Source organism: Colletotrichum godetiae (genome assembly GCF_030913485.1).
Source record: "Colletotrichum godetiae strain CBS 193.32 chromosome Unknown BDP55scaffold_9, whole genome shotgun sequence".
NCBI lineage: Eukaryota > Fungi > Ascomycota > Sordariomycetes > Glomerellales > Glomerellaceae > Colletotrichum > Colletotrichum godetiae.
In genome coordinates this window covers 331,144-354,475 of record NW_026851257.1, presented here as the reverse complement: position 1 = coordinate 354,475, position 23,332 = coordinate 331,144, and the positions used below count along the sequence as shown (strand labels likewise).

At 55.8% G+C, this 23,332-nt stretch overlaps 6 protein-coding genes across 6 annotated transcripts; 3 read left to right on the top strand and 3 right to left on the bottom strand.

The window, feature by feature from the left end:
- Window positions 1-970: 970 nt before the first annotated feature.
- BDP55DRAFT_725909 (alpha amylase) lies at window positions 971-8,121 on the top strand (the record flags this gene model as incomplete). The annotated part of the gene is made up of 3 exons (XM_060579065.1): window positions 971-1,390; window positions 1,447-1,562; window positions 1,617-8,121. The coding sequence occupies 3 exons, from the start codon at window positions 971-973 to the stop codon at window positions 8,119-8,121; spliced, it is 7,041 nt and encodes a 2,346-aa protein (XP_060432779.1).
- A 1,187-nt stretch (window positions 8,122-9,308) lies between these two features.
- Window positions 9,309-12,973, top strand: BDP55DRAFT_428566 (subtilase). The gene is made up of 11 exons (XM_060567504.1): window positions 9,309-9,689; window positions 9,769-10,113; window positions 10,184-10,247; window positions 10,297-10,402; window positions 10,464-10,521; window positions 10,578-11,947; window positions 12,005-12,114; window positions 12,169-12,277; window positions 12,330-12,417; window positions 12,480-12,730; window positions 12,799-12,973. Exons 1-11 carry the CDS (start codon window positions 9,543-9,545, stop codon window positions 12,923-12,925), a joined length of 2,775 nt encoding a protein of 924 aa, XP_060432778.1. The 5' UTR covers window positions 9,309-9,542; the 3' UTR covers window positions 12,926-12,973.
- Window positions 12,734-14,343, bottom strand: BDP55DRAFT_654140 (uncharacterized protein). Its single transcript, XM_060574241.1, has one exon. The coding sequence runs from the start codon at window positions 13,982-13,984 to the stop codon at window positions 13,022-13,024; it is 963 nt and encodes a 320-aa protein (XP_060432777.1). The 5' UTR covers window positions 13,985-14,343; the 3' UTR covers window positions 12,734-13,021.
- A 399-nt stretch (window positions 14,344-14,742) lies between these two features.
- Window positions 14,743-18,272, bottom strand: BDP55DRAFT_546344 (nitrite reductase; the record flags this gene model as incomplete). Its single annotated transcript, XM_060568644.1, has 4 exons — window positions 14,743-15,886; window positions 15,945-17,953; window positions 18,011-18,161; window positions 18,214-18,272. 4 exons carry the CDS (start codon window positions 18,270-18,272, stop codon window positions 14,743-14,745), a joined length of 3,363 nt encoding a protein of 1,120 aa, XP_060432776.1.
- A 1,314-nt stretch (window positions 18,273-19,586) lies between these two features.
- Window positions 19,587-20,522, bottom strand: BDP55DRAFT_546509 (3-demethylubiquinone-9 3-O-methyltransferase; the record flags this gene model as incomplete). The annotated part of the gene is made up of 2 exons (XM_060568662.1): window positions 19,587-20,352; window positions 20,404-20,522. The coding sequence occupies 2 exons, from the start codon at window positions 20,520-20,522 to the stop codon at window positions 19,587-19,589; spliced, it is 885 nt and encodes a 294-aa protein (XP_060432775.1).
- Window positions 20,523-21,781: 1,259 nt separating this feature from the next.
- BDP55DRAFT_428478 (DHBP synthase RibB-like alpha/beta domain-containing protein) lies at window positions 21,782-23,087 on the top strand. Its single transcript, XM_060567503.1, has 2 exons — window positions 21,782-22,152; window positions 22,288-23,087. The coding sequence occupies exons 1-2, from the start codon at window positions 22,089-22,091 to the stop codon at window positions 22,920-22,922; spliced, it is 699 nt and encodes a 232-aa protein (XP_060432774.1). The 5' UTR covers window positions 21,782-22,088; the 3' UTR covers window positions 22,923-23,087.
- The last annotated feature ends 245 nt before the right edge of the window (window positions 23,088-23,332 follow it).

Genomic DNA, 23,332 nt, shown 5'->3' with positions numbered 1-23,332 from the left:
AGACGGAGCCCGCCAATCTCCCATCGCACTCATGGTTCGCTCCCACCCAGGCACTTGCCTGCACCCTCTGCATATCCATATTCCAAACTTCGTATAGCCAGAATTAGCCCAGACCACCACACCCCGGAGCCACATTGTCATGTACCAAGAAAGAGGGGTCAGACGAACAAGAGGGAGCAGGTACCTACCTTTCTTTACCTTTCACTTACAGGCTTCACACACCTGCCTGAGCCTCTCCCATCCATTCATCCTCTGGACAGTGGAAACTGGAGAAAGAGGCACAGAGAGGTCCTGGTTCCAAGAGGAAGGGCTAGCGATTCGGCTGGCCCGTTCCTGCAGAAGGGGCCCCATCCGCCCATCACGGAATCGATGCCCTGCGGCCCTGCGGCCTGCTCGCCTGCATCCCCATCCCCATCCCCATCCCACTCTCGCCCCAAGACCCAAGACCCAAGACCCAAGACCCAAGACCAAGACTCGCAGACTGCCAGTGCCAGACTGGAGCCTTGAGAGGCGAGGCGGACGGAAAGATCCTTTCCATGGACTCTTCTACGGTGGCCCCCCCCAGCCACTCTGCTATTGTACCATGTGCCTGTTCCCTCAATTCCTGTGCCTGTGCTTCTCGTGCCTATGCCTGCGCCTATGCCAGTGATCCCCCTTTCCGCCTTCAGCCTGGGGCATATTGCAATTGGACTGACCCAAGCTCCCACGAGATTACCCCCTTTTCTACCGGTACCAGCGTGGCGTTGACGGCCGAGTTTTCTTCCCATCCGTCCCGCGCTTTGCCTTGCAACTCATCCCGTCATTCGTTCTTGCTTGCTTGCTGGTCTGCTTCGCGGCCTTTCTCTCCTCCCCCCATCCCATCACCACCACACTCCTTCGAGCTTCACTTCGTCACTCATTCCTGTTTGTTTTTTTGCTTGTACAATCTTTTGCTCACTCGCCCCTCCCGGCGAGTAAGAGTTCACACAAAATGTCTAATTCAGTATTGGCTTGGGCACTTACACTCCTTACCGCATCATCCACCCTCGTTTCCGGCCTCAAGTACACCGCGAGCGAAGTCGATTACAACCTCAACACCAACAGATTAGCAAAGAGTCCTGCCGAATACTCAGGAAAGAGAGATGGCCACACATTCACAAAATCACCCCCCAACTGGCGGTTTCCCTACTACACATTATTCATCGATCGATTCGTAAATGGCGACCCCGATAACGACAATGCCAATGGCACCATCTTCGAACATGATATCATGAGTAACCAGCTCCGTCATGGAGGAGATTTGGCTGGCCTCGTCGACACGTTGGATTACATTCAGGGCATGGGAATCAAGGCACTCTACATTGCTGGCTCACCTTTCATCAACGACCCGTGGAAGGCGGATTCATACTCGGTAAGGAGTACAGAAGAAACACAACGATGATCTGGATGAAGACTGACATTTCGCAGCCTCTCGATCTCACTCTCCTCGATAAGCACTATGGTAACATCACGGCATGGCAAGAAGCCATTGATGAAATTCACAAGCGAGGAATGTACGTGGTTATGGACCAGACTATGGCAACGTAAGTATCCGATGGCTCGCGTGGGGCTTTGTTCTTGTTGCTCACCTTCTCTAGCATGGGTGACTTGATTGGGTTCGAAGGGTATCTCAACACGTCCACTCCGTTCTCAACTTCGGAACATCAGGTTCAATGGAAGACGTCGAGAAGATACCTCGACTTTGACATCGGCAACGAATATAACGAAACCTGCGAATACCCGACTTTCTGGTTCGAGGACGGAAACAAGGTCGATGTCTCTTCTCAACTGAAAGGCTGCTACGACAGTGACTTTGATCAATTTGGTGACATTGAGGCTTTCGGTGTTTTCCCTGATTGGCAGCGTCAATTGGCAAAGTTCGCCTCCGTGCAAGATCGTCTGCGTGAGTGGGTTCCCTCAGTTCGCCAGCGTCTCGAGCTCTTCTCCTGCATGACAATTCAAACACTCGACATCGACGGATTCCGTATCGACAAGGCCGTCCAGGTCACAGTAGATGCGCAGGCTGAGTGGAGTACTGCCATGCGAAAGTGCGCAAAGGATCTTGGCAAGGAAAACTTCATGGTCGTTGGTGAGATTACCAGTGGTAACACTCTGGGATCCATCTATCTCGGCCGTGGCCGAACTCCCTCCATGGCCTCCGCCCTCGAGCTTTCCGACGCCACCACCTTGGACTCCAACAGCTCTTCCACCTCTGGCAACTTCATTCGTGAGCAGGGTAAGAGCGCCCTCGATGCCGGCGCGTTCCACTACTCCATCTACCGTTTCATGACCCGTTTCCTCGGCTTGAGCGGTCACCTCGAGGCCGGTTACGATCTGCCGACCGACTGGGTTCAGACCTGGAACCAAATGATTCTGACCAACGATTTCTACAACGCCAACACCGGAGAATTCGATCCCCGCCACTTGTACGGTGTCACCAACCAGGATGTCTTCCGCTGGCCCGCCATTGAGAAGGGAACTGAGCGCATGCTTCTCGCTTACTTCATCACTACCCTTCTTCTGCCCGGTGCACCACTCGTCTACTATGGCGAGGAGCAGAACTTCTATGTTTTGGACAACACCGCCAACAACTACGTTTTCGGTCGTCAGGCCTTCTCGGCCGCTCAGGCATGGAAGGCACACGGATGCTACGCCGGCAACAACTCCGTCTACGTCGGCTGGCCCATTACCAAGGGTAAGAAGGGCTGCGAGGATGAGACTGTCGCGTATGATCACCGCGATCCCTCAGCCTCAGTGCGCAACTGGATGAAGCGTTTGTTCTCTTTCCGCGAAGAGTACCCCGTTCTTGAGGGCGGCTGGCTTCTTGAGCAGCTTTCCAACAAGACTCACGGCGTCCTGTACTCTGGCAGTCCCACTGCGACCGAAACCGGAATCTGGAGTGTCGCGCGTGGCTACATGAGCAACCAGAACCAGACCGGAGATCCCGTTTGGTTGGTGTACCACAACAGTCCCAACGAGACCACCTACGAGTTCGACTGTACCAACGAGGCGGATGCCTTCCTCTCGCCCTTCGACGGCAACACCAAGGTCAGGAACTTGTTCAGTACCGATGCTTCCATCACCCTTGAAAGCTCGACCAAGGAGAATGGCTTCAAGGGCGCAGGTCACAAGGCCGGCTGCCTCAGCAGCATCACCATGGCGCCCTTCGAGTTCCGCGCCTACGTCGCTGACACCAAATGGTTGGATATTGCTCCCTCAATCACTGGTTTCGAGCCCGGTCATGACACCCCCATCGACTCTACCGATGCCAACGGAAAGATTCCCATCGCTTTCAAGTTCTCGACCGAAATGACTTGTGCCGATGTGACTAAGGCCGTTTCTGCCTTTGTCAACGTCGACGCCAACACGCAGACAAACATCACTTTCGATACCCCTGTGTGCGGCGCCATGGATCCCATCGAGAAGGAGTCGTGGACTGGCGCTATCGCATCGGTCTGGAAGTGGTCTGCCAACCTCCAGAACGTTCCGGACGGCATTGTCAAGATTACTGTCGATGGAGCCACAAATACTACGGATCACTTCCTCCTCCGCTTCGGCAAGCCCATCAACCCTGTTGTTTTCCCCGCTTCCGCCAACTACTCACGGTCTCTGATGCAGCAGAGCGGCACTGAATACTTCATCAACCATGCCGCTCCTGGTGCCAACAAGTGGCGCTACAGCACCAACTGGGGTTCCACCTGGAGCAACTGGATGCCCTACACCGGTGCCAGGCAGCGTATGGTCCCGCAGGCCTGGGAAGGTACCGAACTCCAGAAGTGGGAGGGTGAGCATCTTATGGTTCAGTACTTCAGCAAGCCCCTTGGTTCGTCGTCTTTTATCCAGCATGCGGACAACAGTGTCATCCCCTTCTCGCGCCGTTTCCCTCACATCTTCCTTCACGGACCCTTTAACAAGTGGGGTTACGATGCTGGCCTGCCTAACCTGATGACCCAAGTCGGCGACAACATGTGGGAGCTTCACTTCATGTACGAATGGCCCGCCCAGATCCAGCTCAACCTTTGGGGTATCAACCCCGACAACCAGCCTGATGCCTCCTTCATCTACGGCGACCCCAACGGCGATGGCGTCCTTGACCGTCTGCCCCCTAGCAGTTTGTCCGACAACGTCGTCAACCTGACCTCGCCGCCTCCGATGCCTGCGCTTTCCTACAAGCTGGTCCTCAACGACGCCAATTGGAACTATGTCGCCGTTCCCCAAGGCAACATGTGGATTCAGATTATCTTCTTTTTCCTACTCGGCCTCATGCCTATTCTCCTGGCTGGACTGGCTGGCTGGATCTATATGAAGGGTTTCTACCAAGTTAAGATTAACAAATCAGGATTCTCCAAGAAGGGTTGGTTACCACTCAAGCTCGGGAATGAGTCCAACATTAACTTCGGCGAAAAAGGCAAAAGTCTCGAGATGTCCCAAATTCCTCCCTCTCCTACCGTCACGCCGGCTGCCGTTGCAGCCACCGGTGGCGCCCCCCGAAGGAAGGTCCTTATCGCCACCATGGAGTACAACATCGACGACTGGAAGATCAGCATCAAGATCGGTGGTCTTGGTGTCATGGCCAAGCTCATGAGTCAAGCTCTCTCCCATGTGGACTTGATCTGGGTTGTCCCTTGCGTCGGTGACGTCGAATACCCCATGGACCACGAAGCCGAACCGATGTTCGTTGAAGTCATGGGCGACTCCTTCGAAGTCAAGGTCAACTACCACGTCTACAAGAACATCACGTACGTCCTCCTCGATGCTCCCATCTTCCGTCAGCAAACCAAGGCCGACCCCTACATCGCGCGAATGGACGATCTCGAGAGTGCCATCCTGTACTGTGCCTGGAACAGCTGTATTGCCGAGTCCATCAAGCGCTTCAACGCCGATATTTACCACATCAACGATTACCATGGAGCTGCTGCTCCCCTCTACCTCCTCCCGCAGACCATCCCCGTTTGCTTGTCTCTTCACAATGCCGAATTCCAGGGCATGTGGCCCATGAGAACCGAAGAAGAGCAAAAGGAAGTCTACAGTGTCTTCAACCTTCCCGCCAAGGTCGTGAAGGACTACGTTCAATACGGTTCCGCTTTCAACCTGCTGCACGCCGCCGCCAGTTACCTCCGCATTCACCAGCGCGGTTTCGGTGCCGTCGGTGTGTCTAAGAAGTACGGTGACCGTTCCCTGGCTCGTTACCCCATTTTCTGGAGTTTGAAGAACATTGGCCAGCTGCCTAACCCGGATCCTTCCGATACTGGAGAATGGAACCCCGAGGACGATATCTCCAACTCCACGGACGAAATCAAGATCGACGAGACCTTCGAAGCCAACCGCGCCACTCTCCGAAGACAAGCCCAAGAGTGGGCTGGTCTCGATGTGAACCCCAACGCCGATCTCTTCGTCTTTGTCGGCAGATGGAGTTTGCAAAAGGGCGTCGACTTGATTGCCGATCTGTTCCCAAGCATCCTCGAGAAGTACCCCTCTGTTCAACTTATTGCTATTGGTCCGGTCATCGACTTGTACGGCAAGTTTGCCGCCCTTAAGCTGGCCAAGCTCATGGAGAAGTACCCTGGCCGTGTTTTCAGCAAGCCTGAGTTCACTCAGCTGCCTCCCTACATTTTCAGCGGTGCTGAATTCGCTCTCATTCCCTCTCGTGATGAGCCCTTCGGTCTCGTCGCCGTTGAATTCGGTCGTAAGGGTGCCCTGGGTGTTGGTGCCCGTGTTGGTGGCCTGGGCCAGATGCCCGGTTTCTGGTTCACCGTTGAGTCGATGAGTCCTCAGCATTTGCTTCACCAATTCAAGCAAGCCATTGCTTCAGCTCTTGCTTGCAAGCCTAGAAAGCGAGCTCTTATGCGCGCCTGGAGTGCCAAGCAACGTTTCCCCGTCGCGCAATGGATCAGACAACTCGACACCCTGTACAACGACTCTATCAAGGTTCACAACAAGGAGGCTGCCAAGCAGAAGAAGGCAGGCGGCATCCGCAACCTTACCGACTCTTCCTTGAGATCAAGCATTGCCGTCAGCGAGTATGGCGCTGAGCTTACCCCTACTGGCTCGAGAGCTCCCTCTCCTCTCCCGCCACCAAGCCGTATCGCTAGCCCCGCGGGCCGTATCAACTCTCCCGACCTCCAGACACCCAACATGCCCTGGTCGACGATCTCCTCCTCCCGCCGCAGCTCCTTCTCGAGCTCTATCGGTGGTCGTGACAGCATGTTTGCGCCTCGTGACAGCATGTGGGCCAGCGGTCGTGAGAGTATGGTCAGTGTAGACAGCTTCGCGGTTCGCGCCCAGAATGACGTCTCCTCTCCTCAGACTCCCGGCTTCGGCGACGCCCTTGGCCTGCCCCAGCCGAGTTTCTACAAGCAGCAACGCAACAGCTCTCAGCTGTCTTTGCCCGATGTCGTCGGTGACCGCCACGACCTCAAGTTGCAAAACGTGGACCAGAACTTCACTGATAAGAATGGAGAGTTCTACCAAGAATTTGAGCAGATGCTCAACAAGCTTACAGCCAAGAATTCGGGCACAGATCTTTGCATTGAGAATTACCTTAAGAAGAGTGAGAAGAAGTGGTTCGCAAGATACAGAGACGCGAAGCTCGGCCGGAGAGATCACAGCAGATCAAGAAGCCCTGCGCCTGGCAGCCGCCCCGGATCCAGCAAGGGACTCGGTGCCAAGTTCGACGCCGATGAGCGTGGCCGTAGTCGCACTCCGAGCGGACTCACAGGAGCGTCTCGCTACGATGACAGCCCCGTTGACGACGAGTTCCTTCTGGGCGACAACTACAATGCGCCAACAGGTCTCAAGAAGATCTTGTCGATTCGCATTGGGGACTGGCCCATCTACGCCTTCTTCCTCGCTTTCGCCCAAGTCATCTCCATCAACTCGTACCAGATTGTCCTGCTCACGGGTGACACCAACCAGACGCCTTTGAAGCTCTACATTGTTGCCGCTACCTACCTCGTAACGTCAGCTCTGTGGTGGATCCTGGTTCGCTTCACCAAGTCCGTTTACGCCCTGTCGCTGCCTTGGTTGTTCTTCGGCCTTGCTTTCGCCCTGCTCGGAATTTCGCCTTACCTGACTCCTTGGCAAGCCAGCGCTGCTATGCAAGACGCCGCCACTGCCATTTACGCAGCTGGCGCCAGCGCTGGTGCTTTGTCATTCGCACTTAACTTTGGTGATGAAGGTGGTGCTCCCACAAAGCAATGGATTACTCGCGCCTTGGCCGTCGCTGGTGTTGCTCAGGTCTACTCCCTGATGCTCTGGTACTGGGGATCTCTTACTCATACCCCCGAGACTTCCCCTCTGGCCTTCTTCGACGGTACCAACATCTCCAAGGGCATTGTCGTCTGTATTCCTGTCGCCATCATGCTCTGGTCCATCGGTATTGTCCTGTTCTTCGGTCTCCCTGACTACTATCGCCAGGCGCCCGACAACATCCCTGGCTTCTACATCTCCCTTGCCCGCCGCAAGCTCGTCCCCGTCTTCTTCATCATGATCATCATCCAGAACTACTGGCTGTCGGCACCTTACGGTCGCAACTGGGGTTTCCTCTTCGCCTCGCAGTTCATCCCTGGATGGGGTGTTGTCCTCCTTGCCCTTGGATTCTTCGTCGTTCTCTGGTCCATCATCCTCTACGTCTTCTCCTTCTTCTCCGAGAGCCACACATGGCTTCTGCCAATCTTCGCCATCGGCCTGTGCGCTCCTCGTTGGGCGCAGATGCTCTGGGGTACCAGCAGCATGGGCATGTATCTTCCCTGGGCTGGTGGCCCCGTTGGTTCGGCCATCCTGTCTCGCTGCCTGTGGCTGTGGCTCGGCCTCTTGGACAACATCCAGGGTGTCGGTCTGGGTATGATGCTGCTCGCGACGCTGACTCGCCAGCACGTGTTGGCCGTCCTCATTGGCGCACAAATTGTGGGCAGTGCCTTCACAATGCTGGCGCGCGCGACGAGTCCCAATGCTCTCTCGCCCAACACTACCTTCCCTGATTTCTCCCAGGGCCTGATGCCCGGAGTCTCAAGTTACTGGTTCTGGATCTGCCTGGGCTTCCAGCTGGTGATCCCGATCCTCTTCTTCAAGTTCTTCAGAAAGGAGCAGGTATCAAAGCCTTAAATGGATCATGCAAATATTACTGCGATGCGAAACAAAAAACACAAATACCCGGAGGCCGCGATGCGCTTTGCGCCGCAAAACAAACAGCGCCGCGCCGCGCCGCGCCTCTCTTGTCACGTTTGGTCTTGGGGGTCAGGGGTCCGGTTCACTTCCGACACATGGGGCCTATTTTGGTTGTATAATGATGTATAACTTCCTTTTTATATACACACACATAACTATCGTGTTTGAACAAAAGCGTTCGTTCATGGTCTACGAATTGCCTCTCTCGCGCGAGCGCCCGCATAGCCAAAAGGGGGAAACAGGAACGAGGGGCGGAAAAAGCCTCCGTCTCTTTGCATGTTATTTTTCATTCTCTTTACAAAATACATATCCGCCTCTCTCTGGTCTTGTTGAGAGATACAGGGAGAGGCGGGAGGTTGGGAAGCGAAAACCAATCTTTGACGGCAACAACGCTCATGGAAAACATTTAGATTTAGACTCACGCTATGTCCTCGCTCTTTTTTACTTATTCTCGAATCATGAATAATACCTTGCAATCACTTCGCTTGAGTCCCCTCTGCATTTGCTGTGCCCGACCCGTGACTTGCAGATTGAACCATCTGCTCGCCGTAGGAGTCCCAGCATGTAAGTATCCGTACACCCATCCATCTACGCTGCTATCCAAGTTTTTAACTGACCTTCATTGGCATGTAGGTTTACCCGCCGCGGGGTAGGTGGGATCATCATTCATACGAGCATCAATCGCCTAATAATACTCCACGGATCATTCCGAAGTTAGCTGCAACTCTGGCACCACTCATCCGAAGAGACTTGGCATTCGAAGCGCGGTTCTCGCGATAGTAGCTGATAGCTACCGGACTCCGTAGCCCGCCGGCCGATGATTCTTCTGTTCTTCTGACTATTACCCCCGGGATTCCCAGAATACGAAGATGCGCATCCCTAGCGTGCATACCGAAAATTAAAGATATGCGCGGGAATAGAGTGAAGGTTTAGGTTACCAAGCTCAAGATGGCAGGTGCGATGCAAGGTACGGAATGACACATAGGATTTGGGTGTTGGACGCCATGGCCAGATGTGGACCGCCGTTGCTTGGCTTCCACGGTGAGGTCGCCTCAGGGGTGGAGATGTCGCTGCGATGACTGCCGAATAAGGACGGGAGACCGGGGTTCTTCATACTGAGTTACATGGCATGTCGTGGTGTCGACATTCTCGATACGAGATCGTCAACAGGTCCCATGGTATCACGCGAGAGCGAAGGGGGATGGCTCACCGACCGCTCACTCTCATAAAGGCTCTCGAATACCCGGCGAGTTATATCGTGGGTGCTGAAGCGAGAGACAGCCAGGGACTGACTGGGTCTTTTTGCACGATCGTTTTCGTTTTGAGGTTTACACATTCGTCTTTTTGGCTGATCGACCATGCGTGTCGCGAGTGCCCTCGTCTCCGTCTTGGCCTTGGCCGGCGCGGGAACAGCACGAGTTTCCCGGCGCGCCGTCGACGAGGATGCTCGTCCTTCCAACGACACGGCCGTCGCGCCCAAGAAGTTCATTCTTGAGCTTGAGCAGGTTCGTCATTCCCTTTTCTCCCCAAAGAGAATACCAACCCCAGGTCAAATAATGCTAACACGCCATGAACACTTGATAGGGAGCCGACAAGGATGCCGTAGTCCAGCAGCTCCAGACCAATAACCCCGGCAGCAAGATCCTCAAGGTCTTTGACTCGGCCCTCTTCAATGGCATCGCCGTCGAGTCGGATAGTGAGAACACGGACTCGCTTGAGGCGATCTTGCCCGTCGTGAAGGCTTGGCACTCTACGCGCATCCAGCTTGCTCCCGTTGTGGCGGGCGAGTCTTTCAGCGATGATGCGGGGGCGCTGAATTATTCTATTCACTGGATGACGGGGGTGGATAAGCTTCATGAGCAGGGGATCTTTGGGAAGGGCGTCAAGGTTGGCGTTGTTGATACGGGGACGGAGTATACGCATCCTGCTGTGAGTTTTCTGGTCTGGTTTCTGGTGGGTTTGGTGGTTGAGGGGTATGATACTGACGAGAGATGGATAGCTTGGTGGCTGCTTTGGTGAGGGGTGTAAGGTTGCCGCTGGGTACGACTTTGTTGGTGATGATAGTGAGTTCATGACTAAACGACGAGCTGATGACGGAACTAACTTTTGCAGCGTACTGGCCTTACCCCGGTGCGGAACGTCAACCTGATGAGGATCCCATGGACCAAGCTGGCCATGGAACGCATGTGGCTGGCATCATTGCTGGCAAGAGCTCTGAGTATGATATACCATCCAAAGCTACCCTGAAGAGAGAAGACCTCAGCTAAACGTGCCAATAGGTTCATTGGAGTTGCCCCTGAAGCCACGATCTACTCTTACAAGGTCTTCGGCCCTAATGTAAGTTACTCAAGTCTGGCTTCCCCGTCCCTTGATCTCACTAAAACCAACTTCAGGAGGGCACAGCAGAGGAGGTCCTAATCGAAGCCTTCCTTCGCGCCTACGACGACGGCGTCGACATTATCACCGCCTCCGTCGGTTCCACCGGCGGCTGGTCCGACAACGCCTGGGCCCTCGTGGCCTCGCGCATTGTAGAGCAGGGCGTCGTCGTCACCATCGCCGCCGGCAACTCGGGCGACGTCGGGCCCTTCTTCCCCAGCAGCGGTGCCGCCGGCAAAAACGTGCTCGCCATTGGCTCCGCCGACGCCTCCATCGTCTCGGCGCGCCAGTTTGCGGCTACCTTCACCCTCGACGGCCAGTCCAACCGCACCATCCTCGGTTACCGTCCCGCCGAGGAGCTGTTCCCCGCCGAGATTCTGGGGTGGCCCATCGTCCCCGTCACGCTCAACATCAGCGTCGAGAACGATGCCTGTTCGCCCCTGCCCGAGGGTCTGAATTTCACGAATACCATCCCGCTCGTGCGGTTCGACGAAGGATGCCAGGATTATGTCAGGCAGCGATGGGTCCAGGAGCGCGGCGCGCGGTTCATGCTCTTCTATCTCACCGACAGGCCCGTCGTCGGCTTCTCGGGCTCCGGCTGGGCGCAGAGCAAATGGGGCCTCTTATCCAAGGACGCAGGCGAGGCCATAGTCAAGACGGTCATCGCCGGCGGCAACGTCACGGCCGACTTTTCCCTGGACCAGAGCAGCAACTACGTCGCCATGTACAATGCCGGCGGCGGGAAACCCTCGCAGTTCACCTCGTGGGGTGGCACCTTTGACCTGGAGCTCAAGCCCGACGTCACGGCGCCGGGGGGACGCATCTTTGCGCCGTATATCGGGCACCGTTACCGTGATCTGTCCGGCACGTCCATGGCGTGTCCGTATGTTGCCGGCGTCGCGGCGTTGTATATCTCCGCGCATGGAGGCCGCTCCGTCCACGGCGCGGGTTTCGCAAAAGCGCTGCACGCGCGGATCGTGGCCTCGGGAAGGGCGATACCGTGGTCCGATGGCACGACCAAGGATTTCGGGTTCTGGGCGCCGCCGATCCAGGTCGGTAGCGGGTTGATTGATGCTGTTTCCGTGTTGAATGCTACCTCGCAGTTGTCTGGGGAGACCAAGTTTGCGTTGAATGACACGCATCATTTCTCGCGGTACCACCAGGTGGATGTCACCAATACCGGTCCGACGGAGCTGGAGTATATCTTTACGGTGCAGGATGCTGCTGGGTTTGAGGCGTATTGGACTGCTGAGGCTGCTGATGCGGGGATCTTGGCGGTGCCGCGGATTAAGGATCTTGTTGAGATTGAGCCGGTCAAGATTGCGGCTGTTGTCGGGTTGCCAGTGGGCGGGTTCAAGGTTGGGCCTGGGCAGACGAGGACTGCAAAGTGAGTTTTCCTCTTGAAGGCTGAATGTAGAGAGCCGTGGCTAACATAAAGACGCAGGTTCTCCTTTGACATTCCGCAAGGGCTCGACGCTTCGAGACTCCCTGTCTTCAGCGGCAAGATCCTCATTGGATCGAGCGCTGGCGATGTGCTCTCGGTGCCCTACTATGGTATGACTTGGCTTCCTTCCCCTGAACGAGATCTTCTCTAACAAGCGTTCAAAGGTGTTGGCGGTAGCATCAAACATGACATTGCTGATATGTTCTACACTTCCTACGGATACCCTCGTGTCTCGTCTGGTGTCAACCGGACGCTGCTCTCCGAGAAGTCTAGGTATGTTTCCAAGTATACAACTAAAGGAGACAACAGACTTACCCAACGATAGCTTCACCTTTGACCTCACACTCGCCAAGCAAGACTTTGTCAGACTTCAAGTCGCTTTGACCTGGGGCTCCCGCCAGGTTCGCTGGGATGTAAGCAAGCATTGCACCTCCTATCAACACCTCAAAGATTACTGACCCTGAAATCTCCGTAGGTCTATGAACCCACTTACCAAGAGCGCGAATGGGTATACCCTCCCGTGGTCGGCGAGAACAAGTACGTCGGCTCCGTCGCCAGCTTCGACGTCTACAACAGCGTCAACTACCCCGTCTTCGACCCGGCAACCGACAGCGTGAACAACACCGTCTCGTACCCCCTGCAGGACCAGTCTCGCGACTCGCCGTACGAGTCGTGGTGGCTCGGCAAGCTGGCTGACGGAAGCCAGATTAAGCCTGGGAAGTATAAGTAAGTCGTAATTCATCTGATATTTCTTATACTCCATGTGGCCGCAGAGACTAACGCTCACAAACTAGGTGGCGTATCGCGGCTTTGAAGGCCTTTGGTAACCCCAAGGCGTCGGATAACTGGGAGATTTTCGAGACGCCTGTGATTGAGGTCCTCCCGCTCTCCGGAAGCAATTCTACTGCTTTCCGGCACTGAATACTCTAATATGACATAAGTCAATGGTCATCCAACCCGCCTTTTCTGCGCCACAAATGTTACAAATCTAGTCACATCAAATTGCAAGTGTAATCATCATTCCATCGCAACCAACTCATCACCGACAGCATCCGCCTTCTTGCTGTGATCCTCCTTGCCAAAGACACTCTTCTCGTCAAAGAAGTTAACTTCCTGCTCGAGCCCAAGCTTCGCAAGCTTGTCGGCCTCCTTATTCTCCTTCTTGGGCACCTGCCAAAACTCCACCGCCACGCCCACCTGACCCAGTGACATCATGGTGAGCATCAAATTATCCCACAGATCCTCGTTCTTGACCTTTTCGCCCTTTGTGTTCTTCCACCCGTTGGCAAGCCACTTGTTCATGTGCGGCGGCTCCCCATTCCTGCCGCCCGCGACGCCCTCGACGACGTACGCCGAGTCACTCTTGACGACGACATGGTGTAACTTGAACGGCTTTGGCTGCGATCGCGTCCCGCGGGCGGGCAGGCCCCGTGTGGCAATCGTAGTCGCCTCCATGAGCCCCGCAATGGCGGCGTAGAGGTCCGCGCGCTGCTGCGTGTGCTGCGGACGGTCGCGGCTGTCGCTGCCGTCGGTATCCTTCATGACGTGGCCCCGGTCTTTGGCGTCCGGGATGCGGCAGGCGCGGTTGAGGGGGTTACCGGGGCCGAGGTGGACGCCGACGGCGGATCTGGTGGGTGGCTGGTCTGAGTTATTTTGGGGCGGGCAGGCGCCGTGGACGGCGATGACGAGGGAGTCTGTGTGGTGAGCGAGTGCCACCTCGAGCGCGTCGTCGTCATCTCCGAGTTGGATGGTGCGTACGGTGACGTTGGTGCTGCCCATGGTGGTCGTTCTGAGGGCATTGTGGCAGCGTACGTGGACGAGGTTGAAGGGGCCGTGGGAGCCGGGGAGTTCTAGATCGGCTGGGTTCTCGCCGTAGAGATCTGTGTGGTCGTGGGGGAAGCGGCGGACGACATAGCCGTCCGAGTTTGGCTCGATGAGGAGGCCGACTGGGTGGTTGGCGTTGGGGTCGTGGCGAACCATTTTTGGCGGGGGTTGTGAATGGTGGTGAAACTGAGTTGTGGACGAGGTTAGAGAATAGGTCTGGGAGGTTATTGATCCGTATTGAATGTCTAGGCGTTCCGCAGTGATGAGATGACAAAAGTTGGCAGATGAGATGGATGAGAATGAAAGTGGTAGGAGGTGAGAATGAAGTGAAGTGGAGTTGCAGCGTTCTATGGAAATCGCTTCCGAACTTTCCCCGGTCCGCTTTCTTCTGTCCCTTGACCAGATACCTAGTAGATTGACGAAACGTCCAGTGCTGCCTGAATCGAGCAGTCAATTGGGTGTGGATAATCGTCACATGGTTCAAAGTTGTAGTTGGAATATCGTCTGAATATCACTTTGCCTGAGGCGGAAGGTGAGAGGACGGCGCCGGAGAGGTCTGCCCGGATAACGACCGGTCCCACTTTCACGCCGCGTGCCAGCTGCTCCGTGCCCCGCCCGCTGGTGTGTGGAGCCAAGGGTACGGATAGGGAGACGGACAGAGGCACCTAAAATGGGTGGAGAGATTCATATTCTAGTGTGTGAGAATGTGTAGTATAACACCATCTAAAACAGGAGGGCAAGAGTCTTAATCACCAATCCATTTTCATTTTTTTCAAGATCAAAATCGCTCATGTTTGCCTCTGTAATCACTCATACCAAAGCACCGCCCGATGCATATATACCCCATCTTCTCCCATCTGTCGAGAAGCAAACGCCGTATCCATAGCCTCACAGCGTCCATCACAAGTAAGTCATTACCAGTCCGGCGCGCTCCCGCACCCACCCCCACCAGCAACAACCATCGTCCTCGCCTTCTCCATCCCCAAAGCCCCCATCGGTTTGACGCCTGGCCTCTTGGCCCGGTGCCCCTTGAACCGAATCTTCTTATCCAGCGCCTCAAACGGTGCCGCCCCGGCCTCCCCCTTCTTCACCATCCACTTCTTCGTCCCCAGCGCCGCATCGAGCTCCTCGACGGGCGGCAGCTTAAGGTACACCATCCCGTCGCCCGCACGCTCCTCTACAGCAAACGTCGCGATGCTCACCTCCTCGTCGTTCTTGCAGCTCCCGTCCGCGAGGTCAAAGTTGCGCTTGTGGTACGGGCAGGAGACCCACGGAGCCGGCCGCTTCTTTGCCTCGTTACCGCCGCTGCCGTTGGTGTCGGGACCGCCGTTACATCCGGAATCAGGCTTCTTCGCATCATCGCACGTCTCCGCGGCGCCAGGCTCCTCGCCGATGAGCCCGTCAGACAGCACAAACTGCCTCTTGTGAGGACACATCTGCTGCGTAGCATAATACCGCCCCCTCACCCGCCACACAGCAAGCTGCGTATCCCCGCGCTTCACCGTCGCCGAGATACCATTAGGCGTCTCATCCGCCCCGAAGAAGTGACTCGCCGGTAGCATGGGCTGCCAGGTTGTACTGCTCCACCTCTCCTTCAAACCCTTAAAGTCCTCCTTTGCGGATTCAGGCGCCCAGAACACCGGCCGCGGCTGGTCGCGGTCGAGCTCGACCTCCATATTCTCGAGCGTCTCCTCCGTATTGTCAAATTGCTTGAACTTCGCGGCAATGGCCGGGTTCTTGATGGCCTCGGCCCACTCGTCGAAGAAGCTGTCGACGAGCTCCTGCATCTGGGCCTCGAGCGAGGCGCAGATGCCGAGCTTATCCTCCAAGACGACTTCTTGGAGATATCTGATGCCACCGGGGAGGTTCTCGAGCCAGCGTGCCGTCCGCTGGAGTCTGTCGGCGGTGCGGATATAGAACATGAGGTAGCGATCGATGATGGGGATGACCTCGGTGGGCGGGACGTCCTTGGCCAGCAATTCAGAATGTTTTGGCTTGGCGCCGCCGTTGCCGGCCACGAAGAGGTTGAAACCCTTGTCTGTGGCAATGAGACCGAAGCTGAGGTAACAGGTTAGCAGGTCCTTGATTGCAGGATGAGGGTTTTCAGTCAACGCACTCTTTGTTTTGCGCCTCGGCACACTCGCGGACGCACCCACTGACGCCGCCCTTGATCTTGTGCGGCGCGCGAATACTCTTATACCGCTCCTCCAACCGCACCGCCATGCCCACGCTATCGCCGACGCCGTACCGGCACCACGTCGTACCCACGCAGCTCTTGACCGTACGCAGCGACTTGGCGTACGCGTGCCCGGACTCCATGCCGGCCTCGACCAGCATCCGCCAAATGTCCAAGAGATCTTGCTTCTTGGCACCAAACATGTCGATGCGCTGCCCGCCGGTGATTTTGGTGTACAGTTTGTACTTGGACGCCACGTTACCAATGGCGATGAGCTTGTCGGGCGTGATCTCCCCGGCAGACACGCGCGGGACGACGCTGTATGTGCCGTTGCGCTGGATGTTGCCGAGAAAGCGGTCGTTGGTCTCCTGAAGACCATGCATTGGCTTATCCATGACATGGCGGTTCCATAGGGAGGCGAAGATGCTGCCCATCGTAGGCTTGCACGCCTCGCAACCGAGAGAGGTCCGGTCGTTGCCGGCCTCACGCATGACATCCTCAAATGTCTGCAGCTTCTTGACGAGGATGATGTTATACAGGTCGGCACGGGAGTAGTTGAAGTGGGCGCACAGGTAGTTCTTGACCTCGTTGCCCATGGACAGCATGGTCTTGTTGAAGATTGTCGTCACGAGGGGCATGCAGCCGCCGCAGCCTGTGCCGGCTTTGGTGCACGCCTTGACTTCGCCGAGCGTCTTGCAGGTCCCGTCCTTGACGTTGTTGACCACATCGCCTTTGGTCACGTTGTGGCATGAGCAGATCTGAGTGTCGTCTGTCAAGTCGTCGCCGTCGTCTTCGCCCTCCTTTTTGGCACCGAGGATTAGTTGGCTGGGCGGCATGTCCAGCTCCTTCATGTTCTTGACCATGGGCACTAGCTTGATGTAGTCTTTTGTATCGCCAATCATCATGCCACCCAGCAGGTACTTGCCGTCTTCGGTGAAAATGTACTTCTTGTACACGTTCTGGAACGGATCGCGGTATGTGAGGGCCTTGACAGGGGCCGGTGGTAGGCCGTTTGTCAAGGTCTTGATGGTGCTCTGCTCGTAGTCCTTTTTTGCTTTCCTTGCCGCTTTGGGAGGCAGATATTGCGGGCCATCTCTATCGGCGAAGAAATCGCCAAAGCTGGCAACATCAACACCCAGAAGCTTCAGTTTTGTGCTAAGGTCGGGTCTCTTGAATAATCGGGGCTGGTGTAGCTTGGCTTGTGTGAGGTTGAAGGAAAGAACGTCGGCCATCTCGACTCCGGGTGCAATTAAGCCAAATGTTTGACTTTGCCAGCTTGCACACTCCCCAATGGCGTAGATGTCTGGTGCGCTGGTGCTCAAATCATCCCCAACAATGATGCCGCCGCCACGGTCGGCACACTTGATGCCTGCTCTCCTCGCCAGATCGTCTCGTGGCCGTACACCAATGGCGAAACATATCGTGGAGCAGTCCATGCGCTCACCGTCCTCGAAGACGACACCCTGGACGTGGTTGTCACTTGTCACCTCAATCTTGCCCACGCGCTTGCTGAGTAGCACATCGAGACCGAGGTCTCTGACCTGGTCCACGACCATGGATCCGGCGTCGTTGTCTAGTTGTCGGCTCAACACCCACCGATTCCTCTCAATCAGCTTCACCTTGTCGAAGCAGTCCAGATCCATCATCGCCTTGGCAGCCTCCAGACCGAGGAGACCACCACCGACGACCGCCCCCACGGTGCCTTTCCTTTGAGCGGCAAACGCGATGAGGTTGATAAGGTCGTCTATCGTCCGGTACACGAATACGCCTGTTGCGTCGTGCCCGGGTGTGTGCTTGGGAAGAACGGCATCTGAGCCGGTGGCGATGACTAGAATGTCGTACGATACAACTTCTCCATTCGAGCAGGTAACCGTTTTGGCTTGGGAGTCAATGTCAGTGACTCTGGTGTTGACATGGTATCCCAAAGAGCCTTGAGGCGTGCTATGGTACTGGTCAAGGAATCAGCAAAAGACACCAGTATGAGGATGAATGACGTCTGGACGTACCCATTCTTCTGGGTTGAGGTAGAGATTCTCGACTTTGCGGTGGTCAAAGAAGCTCGTCAGGCCAACGCGGTTATATGCAAGGTGAGGTTCCTCTCCGAGAACCGTGATGCTGTACTCGTTTGCGCGGGCATCTAATTTCAGCATCTTCTCACTTGGAACAGTTAGTTGGTAGATCACAGCACGTAGTGGCTCGCGTCACTCACATGAAGGCGATGCCGACCATTCCCAGGCCGACAACGACGAGTCTCTTTCGTTCAGCCATGTTGAAGATGCAGATTACAACGAGACACGATAACCAGAAAGAGTACACTCGGAGAGCGGAGGAGAATCGAAAGGAGGAAACGAGGAAACAATAGAGACTCCCTACTCAAGCGACTAGCAGCGGTTGTCGAGTTCATTAGGCCATCATAAAAGACGCATCATTCTCCCTCGGCGCACAATGAAGTCAGTGCAAGCTTGATCCGCTGGGATCAGCATCTCCGGCGAGACGGACGAGCAGCCAGAGGTGCCCAAGAGCGACGAGCGCTGATTGGCTGTAGAGCTGGGACGATGACATCTGATTGAGCATCTCCACGGTTTGGATTTCCATAGAGTTTGGGGTCAAAGTACTTTGTGGTGGCACGGGTAGGTATTACCATCGAGCAATTGTACGGCCTTCAAGTCGAGTGACTTGATAACGAGGTGGGAGACCATCGGATGATAAGAGAATAACGGACGAATCAGAAGTGTCGCATTATGACCCACAGCGGGCGGCTCTCGTTGCGCCGCGGAGAAAGAGACACCACCCTCTTCTACCTTAGTCTCCCGAAACCACCAACGAATGAGGATATGGAACAATGTGTGGGGAGACATGTTTTGGGTCTCCTAGGAGAAAGAGAGACGGGGTTCCGCTATCATTTCTATGCGGCAGATAAGCATAGTTTTATTTCATTTGAGCCAGATTTGATTGGGCAGGCTCCTTCGCTCCCTAAACATACGACATCGAGACGGAGATGCTGCACTTGCTCTCCTGGCAATTGTAAGACCCACTAACCAAACTACCTTGCAGTTGCAATTGTAAGGTCCATGAGTTCACGTGCTTCTCTAGGTTTTAGTTGTAAATGTACGATGTAGCTCCTATGACATCACGCGGATGAAGCAGGAATAAGGTCAAAGATCGGTATACGAATGACAAACGACCCATTTCGTGATGCACTACGGAGACTGACTGATCCCTGGCTACCAGCTCGTGGCCAAACGCCTTCTTCTGACATCTGATGAATCCTGACACGACGTTCAACGTCCACCACAGCCTCGAACCTCAAGAGAGACCAATACATTGCCACCCGTTACTTTGACTTGTAGCGCCAGGCGTCACTCAGCAGTCCATCAACGTGACCCCTCGCCAGCCACAACTCTCATACCCGCACGAAAAAGCATATGCTTTGGAACCTGCCGCGTACTAGATGCGGTTTTTTGAAATGGTCAATTCGCCCCGTATAGCTAGTTCTAAGTAAGGGGGTATCACCGGTGCCCATTAGTATACAGTTACTTTTACACACGCAACCCTCTTTTCGTACATTACAGGTGAACAAGTTCACGCTGCCCGCCTCACGCCGAAAAAGTAGTTGCCAACCTTTTCGCTGCCCTTGACCTCCCTCCACCCGAGCCCAGGAACGTACACAACCCCCATAACTCGCGGCATCTCCCAGCCCTTCCCCATAAACATGCCCTTGAGCTCGTCATCATTGATGTACTTGCGCCAATCGTGAGTGCCCTTGGGCACAATACCCAGTATATCCTCAGCAATCAGGTTCGTCGTGAACCAGCTCGTCCACGTCCGTGCAATGGTGCTCCCAATAAGCCACCCGCCAGGCCTCACAAACGGCGCGCAGCGATCGAGGAACTCAGCCGGCGAAGACACGTGCTCGACGACCTCGAACACCGACACCACATCATAACAATCTTCTGCCTTGGTCGGGACCGGCAGCGTCTCGATCGTGGCGGCCTTGTACTCCAATTTGCCCCGCAGCGCCGGATCACGGCGGGCGTGGCCCTTTGCGATGGCGAGCACGCCGGGCGTGGGGTCCACGGCCGTAACTTTTGTGGTGTCGGGGAGCCGGGCCGCGCTCTCGGCGAAGATGCCGCCGCCGCAGCCGACGTCGAGGAAGCGTGTGGGTGTGGATGACGGATCGGGTTGGCTGGCGAGGCAGTCGCGGATGAAGTTGTGACGGAGCGGGTTCATCAGATGCAGGAGCCGCGAGGAGCCGTGGGGGTCCCACCAGTCGGCGGCGAGGATGTTGAAGTGCTCAACTTCTTCGGGGGAGACAGAGGAGTACGTCGAGGACGAGGACGAGGTCGAGCTCGGCCGGCGGAACTGGAGCGGCGCGGCGGCGATAGCTGTTGCTGCAGACCCGGGACCCGTCCGGAGGGGAAGTGACGTCGCAGCCGCACGGGAGGCTGGTTGAGTTGTTGTACCAGTCCGCCGCAGCGCGCGCACCAGGGCGGCTGTCGCTGGGCGAGAAGAGGCCATGGCGATTTGTGGTCGTGGACACTGATCGTGGTGTGGGGGTTTTGAATGTACCGGGAGGATTTGATGGGAATCTGGAGCTTCGAAAAAAAATTGATGACAAAGCAGAGTTGTGACGTGCTGGCAGCACCGGGGGTTGGAGAAATTGGAGAATCTATTCGCGATCTTGGCGCTGTCACCGAATCAGAGTGCACTCGAATCGGCAGCTCCCCCCGGTCTATTCTGCACCTCCCGTCTTAATCTGCAGGTGCGACATTCCGTCAAGACCGGAGCATCATCCACGTGTGAAAGGTAAGGTATTAGAGCAGAGGGGGAACAACGACTTGGAACTGCAGCACACGAAGGGATTCAGAGGTTCGTTTGTGCTCAAATGCAGGCCTTCGGAATAGCCGCCCAGAATTATCAAACTTGGCGGAAGTCAGCTAAAAGTTGCAAGATAAATCCGCCTGGAAATGGGGCCTGGCACGCCTGGCTAGAACGTGGCCGCGCGCGTGCTTATTAGGAAGCTTTGTCAGCACCCATGTGTAATTCTGACGGTTCCTTATGTAATCCACACGATGTCGGGTCGCACCGGTCGTAGCTTGAGAGTAGAACACCTCAGCATCTCACCTCCATGGCTCCAAACAATGGTTTTGAATGAGTCGAGTGGACGAATTCTCCGAGGTACCAGGAATGGTGGCTCCGCATCAGAACTCTGAAAGCCCGACCGCCGCCCGAGATATCATGCCCGCTGGCCGATTCCTCGGCGCATTCGGCGCCAGTCACATTCAGCCCCTCCTCATCCCACCACAATTGTCCAGGGTCCAAAGTGCAGTTGCACGCACGCAAGCACAAGGATGACAGGTGCAGACCAAAAGTCGGCCGGCGAATCCCATGAGTCAACCAACAAAGCCGAGCGATCCTCGGGACCTTTTTTTTTTTTTTCTTTGTAGTCCTTGCCCCGGCCGACGACATGTCACATTTATAAAGATATTCCTCCACATCGCGAGTTACAGTCTTCTAGTGAACACGTTGTATTTAGCTGTCTGACATTTAAAGGTGTTCTACACTCCATCATTGGCTAAATTGACGAACAATTCGGACATCATCTCAAGAACACATAATTCCAGAGATCGACCCAGCCTCCAACTTTCTGCATCAAATAAACCGGAACCGGCCCAGAATTCAAAAGCCCCATCACCTTCCGCCCGTTTTGCCTCCACTTCTTCCGCATGACGGAATCTCGGGTGCGTTCCTGTTGAAGAAAAGGAAAAGAAAAAGACGATAAAGAGAGACCCGTACCCGCTCCGAACTTTGCCCGCAGAACCCCAAGCTAGCACCTAATTTCTGCCATCTTCCACACGCGCGCGCGGGGATCGGCCTTTGCAATTGAGCAACAACCCCTCCCCCTCACTCACCCCTCCGTCCCGTCCGTCCACCACAACCACCACCACCTCCACCACACCGTCACGAGCGAAACCTCAGCCTCGACCGCAACCGCAACCACCACCTCTCCGTCACGCATTCTCACCTTCTCTTCTTTCCACCGACAACAACCCCTCTCGACCTCTCCATACACCAGCCGCAGCAATGCCTTCCTCAACAATAGACGAGTCAAAGTTCGACTCCATTCCGGACGCCATTGAGGCATTCCGTAAGTCATCCTCACCCCGGAACTTCCGCAGAACCTGCCCTCCCGCAACCCTCTTCCGCTCGCGCGTGCGCATCCGCCGAGTTCCTCTTCCAATGCGTCATAGACACAATCCACTGACTCGTCAAACAACATCAGGCAACGGAGAATTCCTCGTCGTCCTAGACGACCCCTCCCGCGAAAACGAAGCAGACCTCATCATCGCAGCCGAATCCCTCACCACAGCCCAAATGGGCTTCATGATCCGCCACTCCTCAGGATACGTCTGCGCGCCCCTCGCCCCCTCCCTTCTCCAAACCCTCAACCTCCCGCCCATGGTCACCACAAACGAGGACCCCCGCGGCACAGCCTACGCCGTCTCCGTTGACGCCGCCGACCCGCTCGTGACCACGGGTATCTCCGCCCACGACCGCGCCTTGACCTGCCGCGTCCTCGCCGATCCGGCCTCGGGACCCAACGACCTCCGGAGACCCGGCCACGTCTTACCCCTGCGCGCGCGCGAGGGCGGTGTGCGCGAGCGGAGGGGCCACACCGAGGCTGCGGTTGACTTTTGCAGGTTGGCGGGGAAGAAGGAGGCTGCGGCCATTTGCGAGATTGTCGATGATGGTGTCCCCGTCGAGGGCCAGGCTGTGCATGAGGATCCCGGTATGATGAGGGGCGAGCAGTGCATCGAGTTTGCGAGGCGGTTCGGGCTCAAGGTGTGCACGATCGAGGCCCTGGTCAATTACCTCGAAAAGACGGAGGGTAAGCTGGCCGTGAACGGATCGTCGTAGTCGGCGGGTCGGTTTGTCGTTTTCGTAGTCGGTTCCGGTCCGGCGGACCCCCGGTGGAATCGGCTTCGTGAAAGGTTGAGTCACTGCCTACTGGTAGGTTCTAGCAAATTCCCGTCAGCTGGGGGTTCAGTAAAGGCGCGAAATGGCACGAAGGACCGAGGAGGAGTTGAAGACCTAGGCCGCTCAAGAGAGGGCCAAAAAAGCCACTTTGAGGTTGCAAAAAGAACATACTTAGCCATCGGGCCGATGCGGCTAGTCAGTTATTGGAGAGTCGCACCAAGAAGAGAAGGAAAATGAGAGAAGCGAGAAAATGACATTACATGTCACGGTATGTATATACATTGGTATATCCTTGGATTTGGCGGGTTACTAGGTATAAAGACGAGGCTCAAAACCAAAAACAGCATGGG

Bases quoted from the DNA above. Each gene is read 5' to 3' on its own strand.
- BDP55DRAFT_428566 (XM_060567504.1), top strand. From the start codon at position 9,543: ATGCGTGTCGCGAGTGCCCTCGTCTCCGTCTTGGCCTTGGCCGGCGCG. The intron at 9,690-9,768 runs GTTCGTCATTCC...AACACTTGATAG, and splicing joins TCATTCTTGAGCTTGAGCAG to GGAGCCGACAAGGATGCCGT. The intron at 10,522-10,577 runs GTAAGTTACTCA...AACCAACTTCAG, and splicing joins ACAAGGTCTTCGGCCCTAAT to GAGGGCACAGCAGAGGAGGT.
- BDP55DRAFT_654140 (XM_060574241.1), bottom strand. From the start codon at position 13,984: ATGGTTCGCCACGACCCCAACGCCAACCACCCAGTCGGCCTCCTCATC.
- BDP55DRAFT_428478 (XM_060567503.1), top strand. From the start codon at position 22,089: ATGCCTTCCTCAACAATAGACGAGTCAAAGTTCGACTCCATTCCGGAC. The intron at 22,153-22,287 runs GTAAGTCATCCT...AAACAACATCAG, and splicing joins GGACGCCATTGAGGCATTCC to GCAACGGAGAATTCCTCGTC.